At 34.8% G+C, this 27999-nt stretch overlaps 1 protein-coding gene across 1 annotated transcript; it reads left to right on the forward strand.

The window, feature by feature from the left end:
- The first annotated feature begins 3856 nt into the window (after positions 1-3856).
- On the forward strand, positions 3857-27977 carry LOC137401127 (protein stum homolog). The gene is made up of 5 exons (XM_068087494.1): positions 3857-4090; positions 20479-20602; positions 24338-24480; positions 26801-26973; positions 27420-27977. Exons 1-5 carry the CDS (start codon positions 4078-4080, stop codon positions 27447-27449), a joined length of 483 nt encoding a protein of 160 aa, XP_067943595.1. The 5' UTR covers positions 3857-4077; the 3' UTR covers positions 27450-27977.
- The last annotated feature ends 22 nt before the right edge of the window (positions 27978-27999 follow it).

A 27999-nucleotide genomic window follows, 5' to 3' on the forward strand; every position in this document is an offset into this window, starting at 1 on the left:
TAGATTATCAACTTTTAAAACACTTTTGTTCAACTCACTAATTCCTGATTTCTGTCATCTTTTTGTTTCGGCATGTAATATAAAACATCATTTTTTATGACCACTAATGCCAATAAATATTTATACATACATTCATATACAGTATTATATATATACAAAGTTGTATATATATATACATATATATACTACATATACTATGTATATATATATAGTATATGTAGTTTACACTGTACATTAAAGTGCTCAATAATTAAGTCAACTAGAGCTGTGTAAGAAGTTTATTAAAAACTACAGGTTAAAATCATCACTACTAATAGTTTCATGCAATCGCGTAGCAATCTTCAGGTAGATTCTACCTGAAGATTGCAACGCGATTGCATGAAACTATTAGTAGTAATGATTTCAACCTGTAGTTTTTAATAAACTTCATATATATGAAGTTTATATATATATATGAAGTTTATATATATATGAAGTTTATATATATATATGAAGTTTATATATATATATATATATATATATATATATCATATAGGCTACATTCATATACAGCAAGTTTATATCTCATGCTGCCAAGCTGTACAACACAAAATCATACCCAAGTGCAGACCAGAATAAATTCTCTGGACAACTTGCGGTCTCATATCTCCGTCTGGATATTTGGATCGCTGTAATACAGCAAAGAGCAGTGCGTCGCATCAAGGAAAAACAGAGCTTCCTGCAATCATCGACAAAACTTAAAAGTCCGCCACCAACAGGCCTAAGGGCTAGTTTAGATTAACTTCTGAGATTCTCTGTGCTGTCTCTAATGTCGTAACACTGTTGAATGTTTAGTAGCTTTTGCAACTGTCAAGTTGAACGAACTTTTCACAGTGACAGCACGCTGCGCATGACAATGTTTAGCATAAATTGTGTCACTTTTCTAACAATTTGGCTGGCACTTCAATTTGAAAAGAGACTCCATGCTATTGGAGATCGTCTCTCCTACCAACTCATAGTTTATAGTTAATTGATATTTGTCACTGTACCAACCTATGGTTTTATTCAATTATTGTAACTGGCCAAAAAAAATATTTTTTGCCAACTAACTATAGGTTTACGTACATCATCCTTTACCGCTTGGAACTTTGTCGGCTAGTTCATCTATTGCATAAAAATCTGGTTTGGAACTAATGCATCTGTAATAAGCGAAATCACATCTGACCCCTGCGGAAATGAGAAAGGGCTGGTTGCATTACACTGAGCAGAGTGAAACGTAGTTATCCATGAAGTTGGTTACCCACTTCACAGTTCACTTTCATAGTCTACACATGATCAGTGAGAAGATGAAACTGGCTATTGCCAACACTGTATCGCCACATGTCGGGGTTTTAAGCCGAAATGATCGTTGAGGCAGCGCGGATATGTCTGAAACATGGCAGCAGCATAAAAAAACTGTCAAACGTTTTCGATATTTCACCGAGTATTCGTGACAGTCTGCGCAATGTGCACCACTTCGGGGATGATGATTGGCTATTGCAAATTGATTGATCTATATTTTTTTTATGACAGTTGCTGCGGGTCTAGCATTCAGCAACCACATTGTGTAATGAGAACAGTAGCTGTCGCAAACTAGTTCCCTATGTAAATGTTATGGGTAAACGGTAAATGTTACGCAAATGCGGATGAGTCTGTGACAACATGAACAGTGTTATCAGAGACGATCATTGGCGCACTGTGGTATTAACACAGGCATACTGTGATATACCCTAGGACACTTATGTATTAGCGTCATCTAACTTTCGCATTTTTGCAGGGTCATCCTCTCACGAAAATTTCATGAGTGAAACTAAACTAACATAACGAGCGTGCGAAAACGCAAAATTAAATAGCTTTGTTCATTGATATCCACAATAAAATCATCATATTAGAAAAACGGGTAAGTTTCGTGTGTGGTTGGCTCATTGGGCAATTTCTGCTAAACCCATTATAGCTAATACACCGACTGAGCAGCATGGTAAAGCAAATGAATATAACAAGTTTTTTTTGGAAAAGCAAAGACAAATGAGGAAGATGATGATATTAGTTTAGTCACTGAATTTGTAACGGATGAAAGTCTGATAGGGAAAGTCATAAATTGAATAATAATTATTTGTTACCAATATTATTATTACCAACCAAAAACAATAACAACCCTGAGCCATGGCCACCGGCGCGCGCTATAAACATCAGATAAACACCACATCAGTCATGGCGGCAAAGACCTAGATGTCATTGATAGTCCAAAAAACAAATGGCAGCAAGCATCAAATTGCATTATTGATCTCGCCCACACATTTCTACCCACGGTTCACAAATACAAACTAGTCCCAAATTGAAAATTTTTTTCTTATTAGTGAACTGGATCTGAGGAATCTAATTATGTTTGTTCCACTGCATTTATTTTTACATCACTATATTTTCGCACTCATCAAGCCGCGGAATTAAGTTGCAGCGAAGTTTTACTCTGTATGCTACTCACGAAACTAAATACTAGCGACATATAAGTGTCCTAGGGTAGTCTGAACCAGCCTTAGATCTCCGATGATAGAGTAGTCGTAAAAACTCAATTGTTGCTAGGGTCTCAACAGCAAGAGTGCCGCTGTCAGGGCAGCATGGTTCTTTAGCTAATGTGCTGTGGGACAGCAACAGTTTCTCATCATTTAGCTTGTCTTCGCATTGCAGCATGGAACTATCAGATACTTTTCATCTAGCTTGCAGAAGTTGAAGCTGCTGTCAGTTTGTTTGTTCATGATGCCACGCTGACAGGCAGACCCTCATCACTGAATACGCTGGCTAGTTATATACCAGCATCCAAATATCTTTATGTGAATAATTTAACAAATAAACTCAGAATTCAGAGGAACTACGGCTACTACGGTCATATCACAAAAGAAATTATTCCACTTTTCATTCTTCACCTTTACATATTTCTAAACATAAGCGTAACAATAATAGTAATAATAATAGTAACAATGATGATAATAATAATAAGTACAGAATGGCATTTGAATTTTAGGCAAGTATATTTGGTTCCCAAATATACCTATATTATGACAAAATTATGACTTGAAATAATTGATTTCTAAGTTTAATCCAAATAATATTTTAAAACCATGAAAAAGAAAAGTATTTTGAACGGAATTCTAATAATAGGTATCAACAAATTCACAGTTTGAACGGTAAAAATGTTTTGCCTTGGAACAACATTGTTTGCATATTTTTAAAATTAATATTAACATTTGTTTTTTTCATATAGGTGAATGAATTCTATTAACTTGTTATAAAAAGGCGCTAACTGTAGTGAGATATCATAACATATTATAATAATATAATAAAAATTACATTCACTTATAACCTCCTTTATCCGATAACTCTCTATGTACGTAGGCCTACTGGAAAATAATATAAGTATGTTATTTTCTCAAACAAAGGTACATGCGCAAGTATTCTAACCTAATTTCACGTAGTAATTGGGAGAGCTAAAGAGAATTTGATCATAATGCACTCAGAACTTAGGCTAAGATAGCTGGAGCGTGGGAGTTCACATTTAGATTGGATAATAACAACAACGATATAATAATAGCATCTTTAATTTCCTTTTTATTGCTTCCCCTGCAATATGATGTTTACTGTCAGATCACTTGATAGTCAGATGTCTGTTTGTTGACAATGAACGGAGCTCACTTTATTCAGCTGTCATATTGTAGCTCTCACTCTCATACATAAACCGTTATTGCAGGATTATCCCAGGCTCTATATACGTATCTATCCTCCTTCTATTACCGCTGATTGCTTGTGACCTCTTAATTCCTAGGTCACATCTAACTGCCTCCTCTCATCTCTTCCGCAAACATATTGACTGACTGGCGCTCAGTTGCCGCGGCGTATCACAACAAAGATCAGTGCCCGATTCCACTTTACTGTTGAAGAGCTGATAGATAGAGGAGAGGAAACAGCACGCGCCGAGGAACAGACAGGAATGAGCAGACGACAAGTGACTTTGCGACTAATACTCTCTTTAAATCTGTGTTCTCCAAGCGGTATTATCTCGAGCTAATGGCAGATTCAGGTAGGCAAAAATAGAGAGGACAGGGGCTTGCTCTATGATTTTACTTTTGAGGACAGAGGCTTGCTCTATGATTTTACTTTTAAGGACAGGGGCTTGCTCTATGATTTTACTGAATATTATAAATGAGATAGTTTTACATTTTACATAAAATGCTTCCGCAAATCTGGTAACAAGCCGTAGTTATTCACCTAGAAACATTTATAACTAAATTTCTACTCTATGCTGTTATCTAATAGCAATGCCGAAACACATAATTAACTGGATATATAAGAGCATATCTTCAATGTTTTATTCACAAAAAACTTAGACAGTGTTTTGGTTTTATGTGAATTAAAAATTGAAGCAATATGCTTGTTTATCTTGTTAATAAGTATTGATTATTCAGCTACTATAATAATATACAATAATAATATAATATAATAATATATAATAATATAATGTATCAGATAATATATTATGTATCGAGATGGCTTTATCAAAATAACAAAAGGATTTTGTACTCAAGTAGGGAATGATAAACAATTTAATTGTAGCCAACTACTGCTTTAGTTGATTATTGGTTAATTAAAAAATCAATATTCTGAGGCACTTTATGGTTCACAAGTTCAGTTTCAGAAAAATCCGGTCTTTGCTGGTCTTACAGGTTGCAGTAAAAACCATGCAAATTAGCCCTTTTTTGTTTACTATCCACCGAAACACGTTGATAAAATACACTTCTTTTCATCTACATTTAATTGGCCTATTTGTGTTCAATCCAAGTTTGTACAGTAGCACAACCTTTGTTTCACACAGCTACCAAGTTGCATTTTTAATGTTTAAATAATGTAGATGCTTTTATAAAATGAAGGATTTATGTAAAGATTTTGTTTAGATTTTAGATTTTAGATTTTAGATTTTGTTAGATCAAGTCAGTGAAAGTTCTCAAATTTCATTTGAATACCAAAGGCCCCATAGTGGGGGCCCCATAGTGGGAGCCCCATAATGGGTGCCCCATAGTATGCCTTGAAACTATCAGTTTCTCTCTTGCCGCACTTGAGGGAGAAAACAGCATATAGGGGTGTCTTTATTATATATATGTATACTACTTAGATAAGTAACTTTTACCATTGTGACAGCTAATGGGTAACCCAGGTTGGACAGCTCCATATTAAAGTTGTTTTTTATGGTGCACTCCATGGGCGGAGCTGCTCTACAGCTGCTGCCTCTTAGTTTATAAATCAGCTTGTTATAATTAATGGAAGATTAGCTGAAGATCTCCTTTTTCTAATGTACTACAATATTCAGCTGCATGTACTATATGTTTCAAGTTATTGACAATGCCTTATAACTAACTTGAGTGAATAATCATGAAAAACGATTAAAGCATTTGCAATATATTATATATATATATTATATATATTACATTGTATCTACCGATACAATGTAATACGAATAAGTTAAACAACTCAGCACAAGACTACTCGTATCTATAGTTTTATAGCATATAACTACTCAAACCTTGTATTCTTCAACCTTGTAAAGTTCAATGTTAAACTGGATGAAGCGTTAACAATTTTCAATTCGAGTAATAAAATTTGCATACAACAACAAAAACGGTTGAATCGTTCCCTGAAAATTTACTCATCTGATTTGAAATTCTAAAATATTTTATTAACAAATTTAGTCAGCACCCGCCATTATATACGCCGTTAAACAAGGCAGAAACAATTCTTAATGAATTTAAGAGCCAAGTATAATCCGTGTAGCAGACGAGACCAAAGATTGGAACAGGATGTTAAATAGCTCAGTGCAGACCTACTTCTATTACTAGTAAATCTTTTGTAATACCTGAGTAACACCCAGACCCACATTTTGCTGCTGGGCTATACACGCAACATTATATACTGTAATTAATTTGACGGGTTATGGTTAATGGTAACAGACTGTGAAAATAGCAATGCTGCCCGACCTTTTATTTGTGTATAGAAATCAGTCTAAGAAGAAGTAGAAGTCTAGAAGTACCGGCCGGCAATCTACGGCACTCTCGATGCAAAGTTTCATTACTAGTTGTATTGACAACTCCTGTCACCCACTTCATGCCGCGCTCAAGGCAATTTGTGGCTCACTCAAGATTTGGTGTTTGGGCTTTCTTTACTGAACCATGTAAAGATATTTGGTTATGCTGATAGCAAACACCAAAATTGACCAAATATTAAAACCAAAGGCTAATCAAGAGTTTTTTGAGCCAAGTTATAGCAAGCTATGCAAACTTAGTACTTGACCACAATGACTGGTCTTTTAATTATCACTACGTTTCCATGGCGCAAATGATACCAATTTGGAGTTGTGTGCACGTTGATCTACGGTGTGGTAATTGTTTCAATGGACATTTGCATGTTGCGGATTAACGCTGGATTAACGCTGGATTAACACTGATTAACGCTGACGCTTTATTAAAACAGACAAGGAATTCGACATCAGAGGTCATAGCACTGCAATTCGGAACAGCTCAAAACAAAACATGAATGACTGAAGTGTGGAAAATGTTTAAAATGGAATAGCTTCCGCCACATCTTGCACATCTTCCGCAAATGCCACTTCCATCTTTCACAAATGTGAAACTTCCGCATGAAAAACCGCTTCCATCTTGTTGATGACGCAAACTGGCAAATTAACCTAGCCGTGGAAACACAATGTATGAGAGTGAGGGTGGGAGCGAGAGGGGAGTGAGGGTGGGGGTGGGAGTGAGGGGGGGGGTAAGGGAGGGAGTGAGGGGGAGGCGGGAGTAATTGCAACAACCTGGTCAGGAGTAGCTGATAAGCATAAGGCTGATGATTTGCTGAAAGGTTCCCACACTCATATACTTTATCGCTGCTGCTGCTGCTGCTGCTGTTGTTGTTGTTTTATATGAGGATGTGAGTACTGATGTAGAGGTTAAGTGGAAAAAGATTGAAGGAGAAAAAAACATAAAACATTGGAAGGTGGCCCAGACCATATCTTTTGTCAACTCTTGTGGCTAGAAACTCCTGAACAACCACATTTTGCCGGAAGTACATAAAAATGTACTGCTATCTGCTGGTAGTTAATAACTATGTTAAATAAAAAGTAACATCAAGCTTTCCTATCTCAGCTGGTTAACCCTTATCAGCATACTGTTAACCCTTATCAGCACACTGTTAACCCTTGCCAGCACACTGTTAACTCTTGCCAGCACACTGTTAACCCTTGTCAGCACACTGTTAACCCTTGTCAGCACACTGTTCAACAAACAATGGTTTATCCACTTCACTTGATTGTATAAATGGTCTCTATTCCCAGAAGCGCGGCAGCTGATGACAGGCTTCACTATTTTTAGCAACAGACAAAAATGTCAACCTCCAACTGCTTGTAGAGCATAAAACCAATAAGCTCATCTGCTCTCGATTCTATTTCGAGTGACTCCTGCTGTTTGATAGAGAGCTAATGTCATTTGTCTACACCAGCCACATTCATACACGTCTCAAACCAGCACGTTTCGTAACAGTCACAGTGCGTTTACACCAGGTCGATTTACTGAAGAAGTTGCTTCCCGCCAACAAAGTCTGGTGTAAAACGAAAAATGGTTGTAAAAATGGCTTTGTCCCAGTCACTGACACGAGATCCGTGATGTCATACTATGTTTATCTGATTTTGATGGTCGCCATTGACTGAGTAAAACATAAATTGGCCAATCATATCTCACAATGTTAAGGATACCAAAAATACAAGCAAATGAAATTGATATCGATGTTGTATCTACTTGGCTAAAATGGGTGACTCATTTTGTTTAGTCAAAACTGGAGTTTGAATCTTAGACAAAACGTATTTTAGATTATAAACAGACTAGGAGCCTTTCCATCTCCACCTCTCTCAGCGGAAACACAACTCTGACAAGTCATCCTGGTGTAATCGCACCTCTAGTCAGAAGTATTTCACTTGAACTTCCACATACAAAGCTTAATCTCTTTCAGGACTGGCTTTGTTTAAATCAATAGTAAGCTGAAGCACATATTCCAAAAAAATACCATATTGTATTTAACTTGTTCCTCCGCTCAAACGCTTATGGTCAAAACTTACCAGATGCTGCAGATAATTCCACACAACATAAAATGAATGCATCATGACGAATTGTGGGAAAACTACCCGTACAAACTAAACTAACTAAACTAACCTGTTTATACGCTGAAAACTAAAGAAACTAAATAAATAAAGAGGTCTATGTTGTCACTACTTCAGAAACCTTAGGGATTTGATGATGCGAAAGGTTGAGAGTTGAGACAGTTGGTTAGCAGGCAGAACTTCAACAGAATAAGTAAAATGAGATATATTTATTATTTTCATATTATTTGTTTTATTTTTAATTTTTTCATTTCAACTTTCTAAACTGTAACGTTTTTTAGACACTACGCATGTTCGCATTGAGTTTCATCTTATATCATATTTGTATTACTTGCATTCGTAGATGATCGCTTGTAGAGGTTACCGAAGCATTTTCTAAAAGGTGTTTACGGATATTAAACCAAGTGCGTACTTGTTTGCCAACATGACAATCCAGCTATGGCTTCTGGCTGGAAGGACCAGCTAAAGTTAAAAAGCTAATAACTGAATAGCTGTGCTCAATTTGATTGGTCAATCTGGTTAACATCACATTTTTATGTTAACATACAGATGTTAACGTAGAGATGTTAACATAAACATAAAGATAAGTATTTGTCATAAATTAGTGCTATGAGGCAGGCGTTCTATATTGAGCCTTTTATTGGCTTTTCAATTCACGTGATAATATCACGTGTCATAACAGTAACCACGTCAAGCTGAGTACGTGATCAAAATAAAGGGATTCCAACCTATGGCCTTTTTATGATGGCTGCAATTAACTGTTCGTTTTGAGCTTTTAAGAGCTTGTAATCACATTTCCACATATTTTGCACCTACAACACAGCAGAGCAAGACATGAACCTTTTTATACCAAATAACTGTAATGTGAATTTTGTTGCAAGTCAACCTTTAAAAGAAATTTTCCTATTCACTGCAACTGCCTTTTGATTCAAAATTACAATGACACTTGTTGCCAACTCCAGTTGAAATTTGTACACTTTAATGAATATTTGTGATTAAGTTGGCCTCTGTAAGACCATTGTTATAAGATCTCTTTGAAGGAATATACTACATTTGCAAAAAGCCATAGATATATTTGATTGACCATTTACACTTGTTAGCAATTTAAATATTTAATATTTGCAGTTTTTTGAATTACTGTAGGAGTTGAGGTTCGTGTTTTGATAAGTCTTGATCACGTTACATTACTATATATATATATTTCTCAAAGTTGGTCGTCTGTGTATATGTATAGTTATAGCTATTGCTATTGAAATCTTGGAATAATGAATCCATATCGTAGAAGATTAGATCTCGGTCCCTCCTGTTCGCCAGTCTTACTAAGCCACCAAGCTTGATTGATTAGCGTGTCGATATATGTCGGTATACGGACGGCTTGGAAGCAAATAGGCTAGCGCTTTCGGTCATGACATAAAGTCATGACTTAGCTCTGTAGCTATTATTAGTAAGCTTACTCATATTTTCCACTTGCACTGTGCCAGGCTAATAGCAAGTGGCAGGCAACTCTCATTAACTCTCGTTGTTTACAAGCTGATTTTTAATACCCGGGCAACGCCAGGTAGCATAGCAAGTTAATATATATTAGTAATGTAACATGACCTTTTTAACAAACTTTTTTTGGTTAAGGTTATTTAAAAATAAGACAATTTCATACACAAAATTTAGTAAATAGAAAAAACCTTCAAAAGATAATAACAATTGAGTGTAGAAAACAACTCATGCCTATAAATGGTGGCAACCATTTGTAAATAGTTGCAGAATTTCATGCTTTCTATCCAATAAAGATAGATTACTGTGAACAGCTTTAACAACTCAGTGAAAATTAAAACCTGTGGATGACGTTTACGTTGAGCTGTACTGAATTTAACAACAGGAGAAGAGGACATCGGTAACACGGTAATACAAGTACGATGGTACAAATAAAGTAACATGGTTAAAAGAATAATTAAACATGGCAAAAGAAAAAATGAAATCACAGAACTAGAAAATAAAATGCGTTATACTGTTGATCAGGTGCTGACAGAAACTGGCGAACCGTGCAGACAACATTAAACAACTACTGCCGCTGCCTAGTTACACTGAGAGGAAGCGTAGAAATAAAAATTTTAAGTTTTTTCATCTTAACCGAGACAATAAAGTGACGAGTTGGATGTGAGAATGCAGGAGGAGATTACTACATATATTGATTACCTATTGTACAGGATACATAGAACAGCTTTTAATTATTTTCAATGTAAGAAAGTTTACATTAGTTACAACAGAAACATTAGAGAATGTTACAATACCTGAAGTAGCTCAACCCTAATAAACCCGGCGGTAGTCTTAATATACACTTGGTTTGAAAAAGCTCATCACTAGCGTTATTTTTCACAGAATCCGGGAAAACAGTAAAACCCGAACTATTAATATTTTGTCGGAAAAAGCAGGTCAGACAATTCACCAAATTATTTGACTCTATGTGGAACTCTAAAGAGATACAGATTAAATACATTCACAGTAGAGCTACTTACAATAAACACGTTATTCATTATTAATTCATATTTTGTAAAATATCTGTTACATGAATTATTGTAATATTTGCATCAATGGAAAGCCAAGGATGTTCTACACATGACTATAATTAAATATTAATTGATATTTGCCTTTTTAGCTTGGATTTAGTATAACGGCGATATTTGCACATTATGACTAAAAATCCCATAAAAGTTAAGTTTATTTTAGTTTCAACAATTTTAGTCAAATTTAACATGGTTTTTGAAAATGTGTATACATATAACTATAGGACAGTAAATTAGTGACCTTTGGTATAGCACTTTGATATTTAGTTGGCTAGTTCTTATTGTCAATTACAAAATAAAATGGTGCCCAATAAACGTATTGTATTTATTAAAACTACTTACATGTATAATGGCAGACAGACTGTCTATAAATTAATTTCAATTTCAGTATATAATTATTCTTGATTTTCTAGTATTCTTTCCCTTGCATAAACTTGTGGGCATGCCTCTACCAGCCAGCATTTGCTACTCTGGATTAGGGAAATATTTCAGCTTTGCCCATCAGTAACACATGAACACAGGTTGCTGTAAACATACCCTGTCAGATATTATTGGTACATGTAATGGTCTGATATAATTCTTAGATAACTACAGCATATTCAGTGATGTTCTAAAATAATGGACGGCTTGCACTTTTACTCATCACCCAAAGTCGGCAGTTTATTACCCATATTTTTTCCTTTTTCAGCTAGGAGCTAGGAAACTATATATAATTAAAAAGGGAATTTTTTTTCTATTGTTCTGCAGAAACATGATGAAATGCTTATAAAGGTGTATTAAGCAACCAAAATTGTCTGCATTTTGTTAGTAGAAACTAATTCATCAGATTCGTATCTTAACAGCGCTTTGCAAGACCAACAATATTGTTTAACATTTTGTTCTATTGCTCAGAGAGTATTTTTATCAATTTCCGTAAATTGTGTTGTGTTTGTTATAATATGTGATTACGCTGATGTAAAAGTAGTACTCACTGGTAAAACTTGACATCAGCATGTTGTGGCATTTTTAGTTGACGGGAATTTGTTGGCACGCATTTGCTCTGGGTTGCCCGACTTTTTTACTGGTGTTTTACCAAATATCATTGTATTATGAGCAAGTTCAGATATATATAATAAAAGTTTAAAAACTTCGGATAGTTGGACAGATTGCTCAGGGTTACTGACGCGCATTGACAAAAAGGCCAGGGTTAACAGGCGGGTTATCAAACAGTGTTTAGCACGTAGGGCGCAAAAGACCGAGTTTTTGTCCACTCTACTTGACGGATCCGTGTACCAAAACCTGAATTCGTAAGCCAAAACCCGAACTCGCAAGCCAAAACCCGAACTCGCAAAATCGAAATACTAAAACCTCTATTACCTGAGACTCGAGAGAAGATAAACCCGCGAGTCCAATGAGTTTTATTACCCCTGCCCAGCACTAATTTATACCCTAGAAGGCAGGGCTTTAGCAAGTTCTAGGAAGTAATGTGGATGCGTCTTTATCTTGAGTAGCTAGTTATATATGAGTTACATATATACAATGATTGGTTTTACGTAGTAGAAAACAGGCCCACCTGCAAAGACATGGTTGAACAAGAAAATAAAACATAGAATCAAAATGAAATAAAACATAAAATAAAATGTGAAATGAATAAAACATGAAAAACACGCCACCCAAAGAAGATAAATTAATTATCGATATACATTATACATACATTGTACTGTATTGTTTTAATGTACCAGTCCACACCAGTAAATTAAACACTTGAAATTTTTCTGGCGGTGTAGGTTTTTCTGTCTCTACATCCTTACTACTAGTACTAAATGGTTGCTCCACTTGAATGTTGATCTCATGCATGGCCTCAAACTCCTTCAAGTCGTCAGTCCTAAGCTCCTCTTTGTGTTTGCTTTAACAAATTTCTTGTTTTTAATAACAATAATCGCAATTGTTAATTTATTGCAACCATATTCCTTGGCAATATTAACAATACGAACGCCTTTTTCCTATTTACTTATGACTTCCAACTTTGTTGTCATAGAAATCATTTTTCCTTCGTTTTGTAACGTTTGTATCGGTCTCCGATTCCATAGCTAACGAATTAAATATAGATACTTGTAGTTATATATGTATGCTGAATAAAAGTATATAGTAAAAGAGAGTATAATGTTAAAAATGAATATTTGCTCTTGCTTACAAACTTTTCACAAAATTCTCCTTATGGACTGCTGACCTGAGAGAAGTCGGTCATCGTATCTCTTCTAAACGTTGTGAAAATGTTTTCGGCGAACCGCATTTCGGCGTCTTTGTTATTTCGACGTACGTAATAAGCACACTGACTGCCAAATTTGAACTCCGGTAAAAACTTTCTTGAATTCGTAAGGTGAAATAAAATTCGTATGGTGAGGTGAAATCTCACCATTGTTCAACTTCATAAGGTGAAAAAATCATATATCAGGGTAATCGTCTCCTGAGGGTGCACTGTAATAATAATCTTCTTTTATCTCGTGGCAATCTGCCAAATATTACTCTTGGCGATGAACCAAAGGAGACAACATTCCCTTCATTTCTCTGGGAACCCCGATTAACTCAGACTGTTCATTATGCTTTGATTCAGTGAATCTAGACGAGCATTTGATTTGAATCGACTGATCATGATTACTTGTCTAAGTAGGTATAACTAAGCTGCCCATAATATGAAAGGTCAGCATCATATATCACGCTATGAATAGTAGACATTTCAGTAAATCCAATTTACACACACGGAGTTTGTGGACGATACACTTTATTTCTCTATGGGCAGTCGAATTGAATTGCGTCTCAGAAGTACTCAATCAATTAATGACATTACATCGAAACAATGAAAACGGAATTAATAGCTTTTGGCTAGGCCAAGATATACAAATCGAAAAGGTTGATACGTCATTGTATTTCCTGCTCAAATAAAGGAAAGCTTCTAATGTTACCAATATGAGAAGGCACTGTAAATAACTTTTAATGTAAGTGGTGAGTGCTATTGAATGATTTACAAGGTAGGTAGGTAAATAGATGTTTTGAATTTTAGCTAAAGGCTTTCATAACAAATGTCAGGATTGAGTTACAGTCGTATTCCGACATCTTGTAAGTTTATGAAAGTCTGATAGAAACAAAATTAGCCCAAGTTTTATTTGGTAGCATAATAATCTCATGGTTAAAATCCAAAACAGCTGAATACTAAAGATGAGGTTAAAAGTTAGGGAAGTTCGCGTTTTATGAAATTGTCTTAGGCGAATTCTGAGAATCAAAGAGAGAAGCTAACTCCAATTAGAAATATACCGTACATAGAAAATACCGTAACTCTAATTGAATGCCACCTTTATTTGAACTCCAGCTCTATTTAACCACCACTTTGACATTCTTTGATCTTTACGAAGCCATAATATTAACTGGTCAGTAGAAAAGTGTCCACGAAATCGTTTTAATGATGAATCGTTTACATCAATAACAATTAATTTTCTCGCTGTCAAATTCCAAAGTTTTTCATTTTTTCGTTAAAATTGTGACAGCAATACTATAAAAATAATAATTAATAACTATCCCAGGCTAATAGTAGTTCCTTGTTTAATGAGGTCTTGATATTTTGAAGTACAAGTATATAAAAACGGTTTACATTTACAATGGTACGTAGATGAATGACTACTTTTAGGGTCAAGATTACGTTTAGCGAGCAAAACTTTTACTCATTGCGTTTGTACTAAATGCAATGCGTAAAAGTATTGCCCTGCCAAAAAATTGAGCAAACGCTAATATCATCTAATTCAGCAGTGCAGAAGAAGAGTTGAAGTCGGAAGACATTGCGGAAGGTATTGGACAACCAGAAGAAGCTCGTTCCATTGAAAACAACAATCAGAACGCAGCTAGCCGAGCAAATGATGCAAATATTTTTTATTTAAAAACATTAATTTTTGTTTCTGCATGTAATATTCAAATGATTTGTAAGTACTTGTTCATGAATATATGTTTGTAGCATTTGATAGATTATAATTATATAACTTGTAAATCTGCAGACTTATAGCATATTATTTGATAGCATCATTGTGGTAACCTAATCTTACAATTGATCGACGCTCATAACTCCTCTTCTATTGCACATAAAAAGCTAGTTTTGGCTGGAAACTGTAGCAAACATATCAATGAGTGCAATGAGCTTTTATTCAACATTGTTAATTCTATATACAGTATATATTTATCAAAATTAGACGTGTATATGTCGTTCCAGCTATAGCTATTGAAGTATTGGATTAAAGAATCCATAGAACAGCAAATTTGATCTCGGAACCTTGCCTTTGCCAGTTGGACGCCTTACCAACTAAACCACGTGACCTTGATGGATTCTCTAGGCAATATATGTCGCGATGTTGGGGCAAATAGGCTACTGCTTTCAGTCACGACGCAAAGCCATGGCTTAATGCCAAAATGATGGCTCTTATTAGTAAGCTTACTCAAATTATCCATTGGCATTATGCCAGGCTAATAGCAAGTAGTAGGCAACTCTCATTACCTCTCATTGTTTATAAGCTGATTTTTAGTACTCGGGCAACGCCGGGTAGCACAGCTAGTATAGATATAAAATAAAAATATGCCTTTAAATTTAAAATGAAATAAAAAATTGAAAGCTCTATCAAATTGCAAAGCAAGGCACTGGCTATAATATTATCACAGGTTAATTGCAAGCAATAGATTATGGTCTTAGAACTAGTAGAGATGTTTCTTGGCTTCCCAATGAATAATTTATTTAAAGATCTTTGACAAGTTAGAGGTAAGTTAGCAGATTTATTGCATCTAAAAGGTTTAATATCGCTCCACCGGCGAAAGAGTGCAAAATATAGGCGACATACGCTTTTGCCGTAAAAGGGCTACATTTATCTTCCCAAAATTCTGACGAGCCATTTGAAAAATACAACGCTAGCATATATTCGAACGCCACCTTCAATTGACCGCTACTAGAAAGGAAGGGTTGAAAAATATATTGCCATGGCGTTCAATTAGAGGTTTTATGGTAAATAAGAAATATTACACTAATGATAAGATGTGATAAAATGCGGTAAGCTGGAACCATGGCTACAGTCACGTCAATTTCACATTACTGAGTCAAGAAAGCAAAAGGGAGATTTTTGAAAACTTTGGTTGAAATATCTCGACTAAAAGTTGTTCTAAAGATTAAAGCTCATGATAAAAATATGATTTGCATATACAAATGAAGTTTTAGCCAAACAAGTTTTTCCTCAAACAAGTGAGGAATCTATTTTTGCTGTAGAAAATCTTTATCTTGTTTTTTCCATTTCGAGTGTATTTAGTTGGTCTTAGAATATGGTTCTTCAATCAGCATTTTATTGAAAGTTATTTAGTAGCGATTAAATTACTAGTAATTAGCAAGCTCCTCTCAATACTGAGTACTCTCTGCTAGTTACCCCACATGATATTTCAAATATTCTATCATCTCTGTCAGCGCTAGTGTTTATACTGTGTCTCCATAATATTGGTTTCCTTACCATCTCCTCTGAAACCATAAAAATGCACCTCCTAAATTTTTATTTTTATAATCATATGTATTTGTCTGTGAACAATCTCCGCCCATACAGCATATTGTTGCTACCATTTATAATCATCCGCACATCAGGAGTTTATTGCTATTCTAATGCTTAAACGTAACATTTTGATTGGTCTATTCACTAAATTGGCCATCTGGGTATTATAGAGCCTAAAGCCATGGATAATATATCCAATTAGAGCAACTGGGCAAAAACTATCCAATTACTAGAGCTAATGTAAACAGCTTTAAATACGCACGCTGACGAGTGCGTCTTCTGCGTAGCCAATATGTTGGTAGCCTGTCGGAAACACTTTGTCGGTGCGTCGTTTCCAAATGAAGATGTTGGTCTACTTCGGTAGAGATAAAAACAGTGTATCTGTAATTCACTGGAATAGTTTATTATAACGATCTCGATTCAATTGTAGTTGCACCCATGATAGTCTTTCATATGACAATGACAATGGAGCTTCATACAAACAACCATTTACATATAACGATTCTCTTTTGTAACACATATTATATCAAAGCTACTTGTATAAATTGGAATAGTTTATGAAAAATTTCCAACATTTGTTTTGGTAATTGATAATTAAATATGTTCCTAATATAAGTTGATATATCATGAACTTCAGGTATTTTTGTATTATTTGTTAATTAAAGTAAACTATTAGTTTGGTTTTATCGTTAATGTATAGAATTGTTTTGGACAAAATATAAAAATACAAGTAGCTGCATAAGCGCTGTTGCTGTCACAAATAATTGAGAATCCATTTTGCAATATAGTACTAATATTTTAACAATACTTTAATAACAGAACTAAAAACCAAGCAGAGATGTCACATGACAGAGGATATGTCTCATTTAACAATCTATTTTCCAACACGGTGCACCATTTACTAGCGTATGTGTGTAGCTACAACGATATCTATACAATGTAGAGAGAATCTATTTCGTCGGTGTGCGTAGCTGGGCCTCACGCAAGACATTTTGCCCATACTTATACCCATATAAAAATCTCCCAAGATCACACTCCGTGTCTAGTCAACTAGTAACTAGCAATCTTGTATAGTTACGGATGAGTTTCTCTCTATGCATGTATTTGATTTGCTTTGAGATTTCTTCTTTTGTTAAAACCATCACATGTCAGAGCAAGTATTTCTATAAAAGAATAGTGTGTGTATTAAGACCTGGCAGTTGGCTGAACAAGTAGACAGCATTGTGCCAACTATTTATAACTATGTGATTTAGCATATTGATGAGGCTACTATGTTATGGATAGTTATGGTAATCTTTGCTATAGTAACAGCCATATCTGTCTGTTTGTCTGAAGTCACGGGCAAATGTGGGGAAAAAAATTGCATCACATGGGATTTGAACTCAGGACATTCAGCTCATCAGTCACACGGGCTACCATCTGAGCTACTAGACCATGTTGCTGCTTTGGGAATAATTGGGGAGATAGTTATTACACATGATCTTTCACGGCGATCCGCCTGCCAGGGTGCTAGTTTGTCCACGCCAAGCCACACTTAAAGGCTGGAAAATATCGCATTATATGGGGTTCAAACTCACAACATTCTCCTCAATCTTCCGAGACACTAACAGCTGCACCAATCACTTTTCGGTGGTTCCAAATAATTGAGCACATGGTTAGTCGCTGGCACACCTGACGATCTCTCACATCACACAGGGCTGCTGGTACTAGTTACAAGTAATATTACCACAAATTTAATATATCAAACTGCAAAAACTAAGTTACATGTAAACAAACTAAATAAATATAATGATAGTCAATCAAATAAGTTGTTATTGTTATGTTGCCATAAAGACATGCACAGGGAAGTGCAGGCTTACTGAGGCGTAGGTAGGGGGGGGGGGGGGGGAACACGTAGGAGATGCACTACACGACTTTACCTTATTTAAACTAGATGAAGTTGAAACTAACTTTTTATAATTTCCATTTTTTTTCATGCTTTCTCTTCTCCGCTAACTTCTTTACTTTCACTTCAAAAGCTGACCATTTGAGAAATTTGCTGAAAACCGCTTCTGGAATCGATTCAAATATCTGCTCAAGTTCTACATTACATGTTGGAATGTTAATATGCATAGAGCTTGTAACAACTTCATACTCAATGAAACAAAATATCATTTTGAGGTCAACTATAACCACTCTATCATATCGACAGCAAACCTGAACTCTTATTGGCTAAATTAGCCGCAGCAGGATATAATTTTAACAGAAGCAGTAACCCTAATAAATGCCTGCTTTAGGCTATAGCCTTCTCATTATTGCACTATTATAGACGTCTCATGAAATAAACTGACTACAATCATGCCAATCAAAGTCAACTCTATTACTCTGAACTTGAAGCTGACAAATATTATCTATTTCTGTATATATATTATATACTTCTGTATATATATATTATATACTTCTGTAGCGCTTGAAGGTAGATCTGTCTTGACAAGAAACTGAACAACCAGAAAATTCCTTTTATTTAGATTTTGTTTTAATACAAAGAGCAGACAACTCTCGTTTGTTCAGACTATTACAGACTGAACCATGCACAGACATGACAAAAATACCGACGTTGAAAAAGTCGAATAATTGCAAATTGAGTAGTGCACAATACTGTACATTAAGCAACCGATATTGTCTCGCACAAACACACTACTAGGCTACATGGTGCTATAATCTATATGTCACAAAGTTTGTGTGTGTATATGTATGTGTGTAGTTTTAGCTATAGCTATTAAAATCTTAGAATAAAGAATCTGTATTGCGGAAGATTTGATGTCGGACCCTCCGGTTCATCAATCCGGCGCCTTACTAATTCAGACACACGAGCTTGATGGATTCATTAGGCCGTATATGTGAGGAGCAAATACACTACAGCTCTCTGTCACGACGCAAAGTCATGAGAAGCGGAAGCTCTTATTAGTAAACTTACTCAAATTATCCAATTGCATTGTGCCAAGCTAATAGCAAGTGGCAGGCAACTCTCATTACCTCTCATTGTTTATAAGCTGATTTTTAATACCCAGGCAACGCCGAGTAGCACAGATAGTATGCGTATATACTATATAGTGTATACATATGAGAGATGAAAATATGGTTATACCTGCAATAGGGTCCAGCATAGTATTAATACCAGTAATAATAACAATCAGAAATAACAATAAAACACCCTAGCGGAAATTTTACGCACCCACGTCATCTTTCTGTCAAAGTCTATCAGTCAAAGTTGTCATTCTTTGGAGAGCGTGGCTGCATTGAACAAAATTCCAGATCACGGATTTGTCCGGAAAAGTGAAAGTCCGCTGAAGTGAAGTACGACAAAGCATGCGTCGGCTGTATCAGAGCCAACTGTAGCAATAATGGAATAGTTAGTTGGGCTGGCTGACAATTAAACTAAATTTATACTTTCAAATAAAGCTCTTTTTTGCATTTGTATTTTGAGGTTTCCATTATATAAGTCAAACAGTGCACCAATACTGCATTGAAGAATGAATTTTACTATTTTGAAAAGTTGATATAAATAGCCTTAATACAAACAGCAAAATGTATTTAATGCATTGTCTACAGCAATGGCTCTTAATCTTAGCTTGAATGAACCTTAGGGTTTGATCGTACCTCCTAAGGTACGATCAAACCCCTCTAGGTTTCAATCAAACTCTATGGGGTTCGATTGAACCTTAATCTTAAGTGGTTGGAACTCGTTAGTGCATTGATTAAAATAAGTGGTTTATTGCATTAGTTTGATACATTAGTTTAATGCACTGCATCAATGCAATGCATTGCATTGATGCAATGCATTGATTCATGCAATGCATTGCATCAATGAATGCATTGCATCAATGCATTGCATTGATGTATTAATACACCAATGCAATGTATTGCATCAATGCATTGAACTAATGCATTGGCTTAGAACTTGAGAAAGTTTCGCCATTTAATTAAATGGTTTATTGCATTAGTTTAATGTATTGTTTGAATGGATTGTTTCATTGAATTGATTTAATTAATTATGATGTAATAACTAATTATGTATTGCGCTAATGCAATGCATTAATGAATACATTAATGCCTGAAACTAATGCATTGGCTTGAAACTTGAGGAAGTTTTACTGCCAACAATAAATGCCATCACAATTTGTCTCAACAGATCAATCCAATAGTGCTCCGGCCGCTTCAGAAGAAAAACCAGACATAAACCAACTTGATGTGGGAGTTGATGTCTCAAGAAAGGAATTTGAAAAGATCTCAAACAATGACCCTCTTATTGAAAGGTAGGATAACTTCCAGTATAAAAATGGCTAATCTATGATACCATGTAGCAATACGGTATACGGTGGTAAACCAGAGATAGAGCAGTGAGCGACAATAGCTTGTTGAGTTGAACACAAGGATGAGGTAATAGGAGTGGGATGGTGATTGGGTCTATCAAACGTATGATCACAATATCAGAAATGTCTCCGGTGCTACACTAGTCGCATTCCATGTTGCCTGCATTGTAAGTGCGACCTCTTCACTCAGAAAATAATAGCATTCGGACCTCTTTAGAGTAGGATCAGCAATATAATGTAAACAAGATTCTGTTACAAAGTAACAGCTTTCTTTCATACCTTGTTTGCTCGGAGTACTCTAGAATTCTAAGTGTTACCCTGCTACTGCAATCCCTTTCTACAGTAGTAACTGCGGTCTTCTCTCATTTAGTGCAGATCGACTGTATATTCTTTAGGAACTTCGCCTGGAAGCAGGAATTTCTCTATTACTCTGATTGGAATTTATATACAGTCATACCTCGACATACGAGCCTAACAAGTTCAGGGACTGTGACTCGAATGTCAATTTCCTTGTGTCTCAAGGCACTATTTTCTATATAAAATAACTAAATACAAATTAATCTGTTACTATACTATAAACAAAGCCACAAAACAGAATATTACTGTGGAAAGACTTGTTTTTAATTGTTGCAATCTAGTACATACGCTAACAAAGTAACAAATAACTATTTAATTGTTAAAATTGGCAACAAAATGCAACATTACTGTGTACACTACTGGAGGCTACACAGATTGAATACATTCACATTAGAGCTACTACAATAAACACTTTATTCTTTATTAATTTATAGTTTTTGAAGAATTTATCACATGAATTATTGTAATATGCACATCAATGGAAAGCCAAGGATGTTCTACACATCAATATTATTAAATATCAATCGATATTTACCTCTTTAACCTGGATTTAGTATAACATTTAGGTTACCTTTGAGACCTTCTGAGAAACGGCGGTTTAAGAAAGACTTGACAGCATCGCGTTTGTACACTAAACTTATGTGATGTTAACAGATAATAACAGAAACTTTAAATTTAATTTAAATGAATTTAGCTTACTAAACACCCCTTGAAGCTAAGTTTTAATCTTTTAGTAAAATTACATTAGTTTTGGCATCTTAATCTTTTCTTATTTTTTTCGGTTTGGCGCTTTTTGCTTCGTGTTTACTATAAATTTCAGTTGGCCTTTGAAAACTTATTCAAACTAATTCAAAAATAAAGACCAAGCGATGCTGTTCTCAAAAGCAGCCTCTTGCATACTTGGCCATATAGTGGCCATCAAGAACTGTCTCGTATGCTCGTATCTCAAAGAAGAAACTTGCTCAAAATTCTGCTCCTATCTTGATTTTCTCATATGTTGAGACACTCGCATGTTGAGGTATGACTGTATTAATAATTTGTTGAAGACAGCGACACCAACTGAAGTTATTGCCACAATTTCCTGCTTTTGCGCAAAAAATCAGAAAGGACCTCAAAATGAATAAATAAAATATTGAATTAGAAGATTTGGATTGCATCAGATAAATTGACCAATGACTTGCTTCAATACTTTAAACTTTGTTGTTACTATGAATCTGAAATAAAATAACCTTTAGGCATTCAGATATTTAGGCCTAAGAATAGAATGGAAGAACAACTCCAAATTAGAACTCTTGAATGCAAGTTCTACATTGGTACATGTTACATGCATGTTAGTGCAACTATATTAATTTTGGTGTAGAATCTTGCATAAAGTTACAGAAAATGAAAGTTTGTATTCAGCAAGTTTAACAATATCGTCTGATACATCTATTGTAATCAGCGGCCTCAGTTTACACTTTAAAACTATATTCTAAGGCTAAAATTAAACATTCCAGCTTATGTTGTTGATGAAGTAAAGCACTCGGTATCTTCATCACAGTGTTTCCACTTTTTGTATAGATTTGGAGTTGCTTACTGCCGACAAATTCGCAGTTTACAATTTTAACGATTAAAATCTTCAAATTAGAATTTAACTATAAACTTTTTTAAGATTGGCGATGTATCCCTCAAAACAAAACTTGTTAGAATATACTTCCTTTCCAGTCATGGTCTCTTTTCAATTCATGCAGTCAACTAGTTACACTAAAAATTGATTATTCGGCCATATTTATATGCGCAACACAAAATAGAGCAGAAACAGTGAGTGGCAGAAGAACGCTTTCATAGCTGAAACCTGCGTGGTTCCAGGCAGGAGTGTGCTGAATTTTTTTTACCTCTACTGAGGAGAGCTTAGCTGAGTTATATTGGTTTGGATCCATCAGCAGTGAGCGTTTTTATGAAGTCGAAGTACTCTCACAAGAATGCCTTCGCACTAATTTAGTGAAACTAAATATCGTTGAATGCGTTTGGAGTTTACCGCTCCTATGATTCGGAGTTGAATGCTTAAAATAAGTACAAAATTAAAATGTCCACTACTAATGTAAACGCTACCCTAGCTAGTATTTTATTTAATATATTTTCTCGTGAAGTAAAGCTGAAATGTGCATACTACTACAAAGAGTGTTGCATCATCATGTAGTGGTAATGATCGACCGCAGAACAAGAACAAGCCTAATAAAAGTTTTTGCTAACATTAGTGAATCACAGATACATACATGTATCTGTGATTCACTCCAATTCATCACAACTTCGGACAACAAGTAAGGAATAAATTGCCTCGGACTGATTTTTTTATTGCGAGATTTATCCAAAGCCTGTCAAAATTGTATTAAAGTAAATTTTTTCTAGAATGTTTGAACGTAGGTGTTAAAATATAACATGTTCTTTCAAGCAAAAACCTAGCAATGAAAAATTCACATTGTAAAATATTTGATCTTAGGATTTCCCAGGATCTTAGGATTTCCCAGGATCTTAGGATTTCCCATTCACAAGGCAACAAGCCAATGCATTAAGCTACACAGGATACAATGTATGCATTGGACAAATACTCATTATGTCTGTTAAAATACGCATAACAACACTGTGCTACGCGCAATGTCACTAAAGTTTGCTCTTACGGCACTTATTAGTAACTGTAACCATAGGTATCCTAGCTTACTCAACTAGCCAATAGCAACCACATTACCTGCTACCGTTTATAAGCTGTTTTTTATTATCCGTGCAACACCGGGCATCCTTCTAGTTGAAGCATAAAGTTCTTAAAGGTTATCATAGAACACAATATTTAATCGATTTATAAAAGACACACGCCTCCAACCAGTAACATACCATACTGAAATATGGTTTGATCTAGGGTATTAGGGTATCTTAGGGCATCCAGCATAGATAATCAAGACCTACAAATATTGTTAAAAATATATTTTTATGAGATTTTAAGTCAAACTTAATTTCAAAACAAATGTAGAACCATTTAAATGGTTCTGTGGCAATACACTTGGCTGTTGATTTTACAGCGTAGACTAAATAAGCTCAGTAGGCATATTTAAACTTTATTATTACTAAACTGTGCAAAAAATTAAGCTATCCGCATTTTTTTGCAGAAACAATGATATAAAGTGTATGTGTTCAGACTGGTACACAGACTGGTGTTCAGACTCCTACACTAGACTATTAACTAGGCACTCTATAATGACTAATGATCACACACAGTACATGTCAGAAACGAGTACAAATTTCGATGCGACAATTATTCTTTACCCGAATATTTCCTACTCTTTACAGAATGCAACCCGGTGTTGCCACTGGAAGGTATGAAGTGATGGTGAAGGAAAAGAAAGGATTCTTTGGATCCGCAATACCGGAAAAGCTGCCGTGCTGTGTAGCAGTCCTCTTATGCTTTTTTAACTGTGTAGTGCCCGGCCTTGGTATGTCGAGCAAATTGTAGTTGGCTTAACTGGTCATCTTAAAATAGAGTCTTGAAGAAAAATTCAATAAATATACATAGTACAACGAAATGGTAAAATATAAAAAATATCACTTACTATGATAGAAATCATCTTTACTTTACATGCAAGTAGAACAAGGTAATGTTAGTACGATGTACAGTAGATTCCCTTATAGAGTAAAATAAACATCATTTTACGTAAATTTCACTGAACGCAAAAAAATTATATAATTTTTGCATCAAACTATGTCAAAATTCTCCATAACATTGTTATTTTCCTGTATGAATAATAACACAAACTATAACAAATTTAGTTTATTCACTCTCATAGTATGTAAGGAACTGTTGCCTTTCAAACCTAGTTTATATAACCATTAGCTATGACTATTTAGTAAATAGCTAAACAAAGCATAAAATTTATTTATTAAATATATAGCGCAAAGTTAGTATGACCTAAGCTTTGCTCATTATAGCAATATATCAAACAAAAGGCGTCAAGTCGATGCAAGTTCTCAAGGTCGATATAAATAATGAGAGTCCTGTAGTTAGTCTTGAGTATACTTTTTTCTTTTGTCACACTTAAGAGGGAAAACGATGTGTAGGTGTATTTGGGGTAGCTATTATATATATACTAGCAGAATGCCCGGCGTTGCGGAGGTAATAAAAAAGTCTTTGGACAGAGAATTTATTTTTATCTAACATATACAACATTTAGCACTTTATGTTCTAAACTTCATATCGTGAGAAAAATGTTTTTGCGCATTTGAAATGAATTAAAAGAACAGTAAAACAACTGTGAAAGCGTTTAAATGTGAAATACATAGCAAGCAATGGCTAGATAGCCTGTTTTGCTAAAATGTTTACTATGAAAAATGATTTAATATTGATACAATTATTATAAACTGAGAAAACAAACTAAAATAGATGAATACGTTGAATTAATATTTAATAATAACACGGAGTAGGCGTACAGAGAAGTGTGAGTATAAAAAAGGTTACTGTTGTAACAGAAGCTATCAAAACTTTGAATACGACGATACTAGTACCTCTCGATACTGAATGTTTTGAAAATGAGATATCAGACTGTTTTTGTCTGATACTTTCTTTGACCAAACAAAGAGAAAATGTAGGCGCAATTCTTACTTGAGATAATATAATAGTTCACACGTAAAAGTTCAATTTTCATTTTAGCGATAGCCATAACCGAAAATAGAAGCTGGTAACAGGACATTTGAAATTGGAATGTCACATTTGAGAATTACGAATTAAAAAACAGGTAACGAATTTTGAAATAGCTTATTAAAAAACTTTAAAAAGAAATACAAACCCAAAAGGTAATTATTATTAATTGACAATAAAAAGCACAGTCCCATTTTGCTTGTAGCCTGTCATTGCGATTTAGGATATCGTAAATAAAATAGGTGAGACTGATAAGAATAGCTTAGCCTTGCTGTTAGCTTGTTTGTAAACTTGCGACTTCAATTGTCGCGAGTTCCGATCCAGTGCAATAAGGATTTTTCATCGGTAGATTTGAATCCCTGGACACAGGGATGAACACGAAAAGACAAACAAACACTGAGATTTAGATATATAGATAGACACCAGGGCATTCTAGTGTGTTTTCAGAGATCGTCAGCTGTGCCGTTAAAACACCAATAATATGTGCCTCTACGATTGTTCAGAAATACTGGTTTTCATTGATTAGTGTAATTGTTGGAGTTATCTTCACCACCTCTAACTGTAACTGTTGAGTGGTGGCCTACCAAACTGAAGGTCACAAGTCCCGTTAAAAGCTATATTTTATCTTAACCACCTCTAACCCTGTCCTTGAACCGACATAAAGACACTACATTTATTATAGTAAAGCTATATTTTTGTACTACACTTTATTTTAGACATACAATTTTTTCTTCTTTTTCTTTGCAGCATAGAGCTTGCCTTCTAGGAAAAGTTGATTTAAATTGACATTGATGGTGTGGGCTCCCCTTCACATTAAATTACTGTAATCATGAAACCTAAACCAAGTCAATGTGACATGGAAAAAAAAAATAGTTGTGGATACAAACTAATAGTACCACAGTTAATGTACTGTCATTAAATTAAAAAAGTGTCCTCAGTTGTTTCCTATTTTGAAGGGCAAAAGAGGTAAGTTTGGAAAGACCTTGGAATGGATTAGGCAATTTATATGTAATTTACTGTTTGTAAAATTAAAATCCCTATACCATAAACGTTCCTGGAATAAATTATTTATGTTGTAGGAGCATCTACTGTATATATAGTATGTTATATAATTGTTATAGGTACACTAATCAGCGCACCATTCAGTCTGTGTGCTAAAGATAAGACACAGAAGAAAAAACTGCGAAATTTTGGTGTCAACTTATTAGCAGCATTTCTTCAGATGGTTACCACACCGCTCTTGCTAATTGGCTGGCTCTGGAGCATAATGTGGGCTATAGAATTCCTCAAACCAGTGAGTAAAGGTTATAAAAGTGTAGGCAACTCCCAATAATATTTGCTAACAAGTTTTTTTGTAATGATTAAAGGTTATGTTATGATTTTACAGCATCACTTTTTCTATTATGAAACATTATTATTAACTATTTATGGTAAGCTATTTGTATTTGAGTTTACTGACACTGTGAACATTTGTGTCATTCTTTGAACAATGTAGAAATCTTTCAAATCCCCCAGTCTACACTTTCACAACCATATGGTTATACTTCAGCGTTAATTAAACCTGAGACAAGCTGTGTGAATCATGTGGAATGTGATTCACACGGCTTGAGCTTATATATAGCTTATTGATATAAGCTATATATCAACAAGCTATTGATATAGCTATATATTGATATATAGCTATTGAAATAGCTTTCAGCTATATCGATAGCTGAAGGTTATCAGAGACTTCAATTGCAGCTAAAGGGAGATGGATTTGAGTTCTCATAGTGCTGTCTCCGCCAACACAACTGCTAAATGGCTATCTACCCACTAACCTTGATACCGACTAGGAAACAAGGAAAGACAATCTCCAAACAACCACATATGAAACTTATCTTCTCTGACGATAAACAAAGAAAACCATGGATCAGATGAAATTGAACCAACCAGATTATCTGTACAATACACGCATATCCTTGCTCTAAAATGCTCTGTATAGTTGATACAGTCCCTCAATGTACATAAGACTATCGACATTTATCATAGTAATCGATACTTATATATATATTATTGATACCGCAATATTGAACACTACTACATACAATGTTGACAAGCATAACACTGTTTAATGACAATTATTAATATGTAGCTTACCCCAAGTATCTTCAGCAACATTGATGTCATATACCAGATACCAATCCAGCTTGGAAGTTAGCCAAGTTTACAAGCTATAGTTTCCTAACATATTTTCTGCCATGTTTTGGATTGGTTTAAATTATTGCTATATAAATAATTTATCAAATAAAGACAATTACCTGACTACAACATATTGCCATAC

Source organism: Watersipora subatra, chromosome 7 (genome assembly GCF_963576615.1).
Source record: "Watersipora subatra chromosome 7, tzWatSuba1.1, whole genome shotgun sequence".
Classification (NCBI taxonomy): domain Eukaryota; kingdom Metazoa; phylum Bryozoa; class Gymnolaemata; order Cheilostomatida; family Watersiporidae; genus Watersipora; species Watersipora subatra.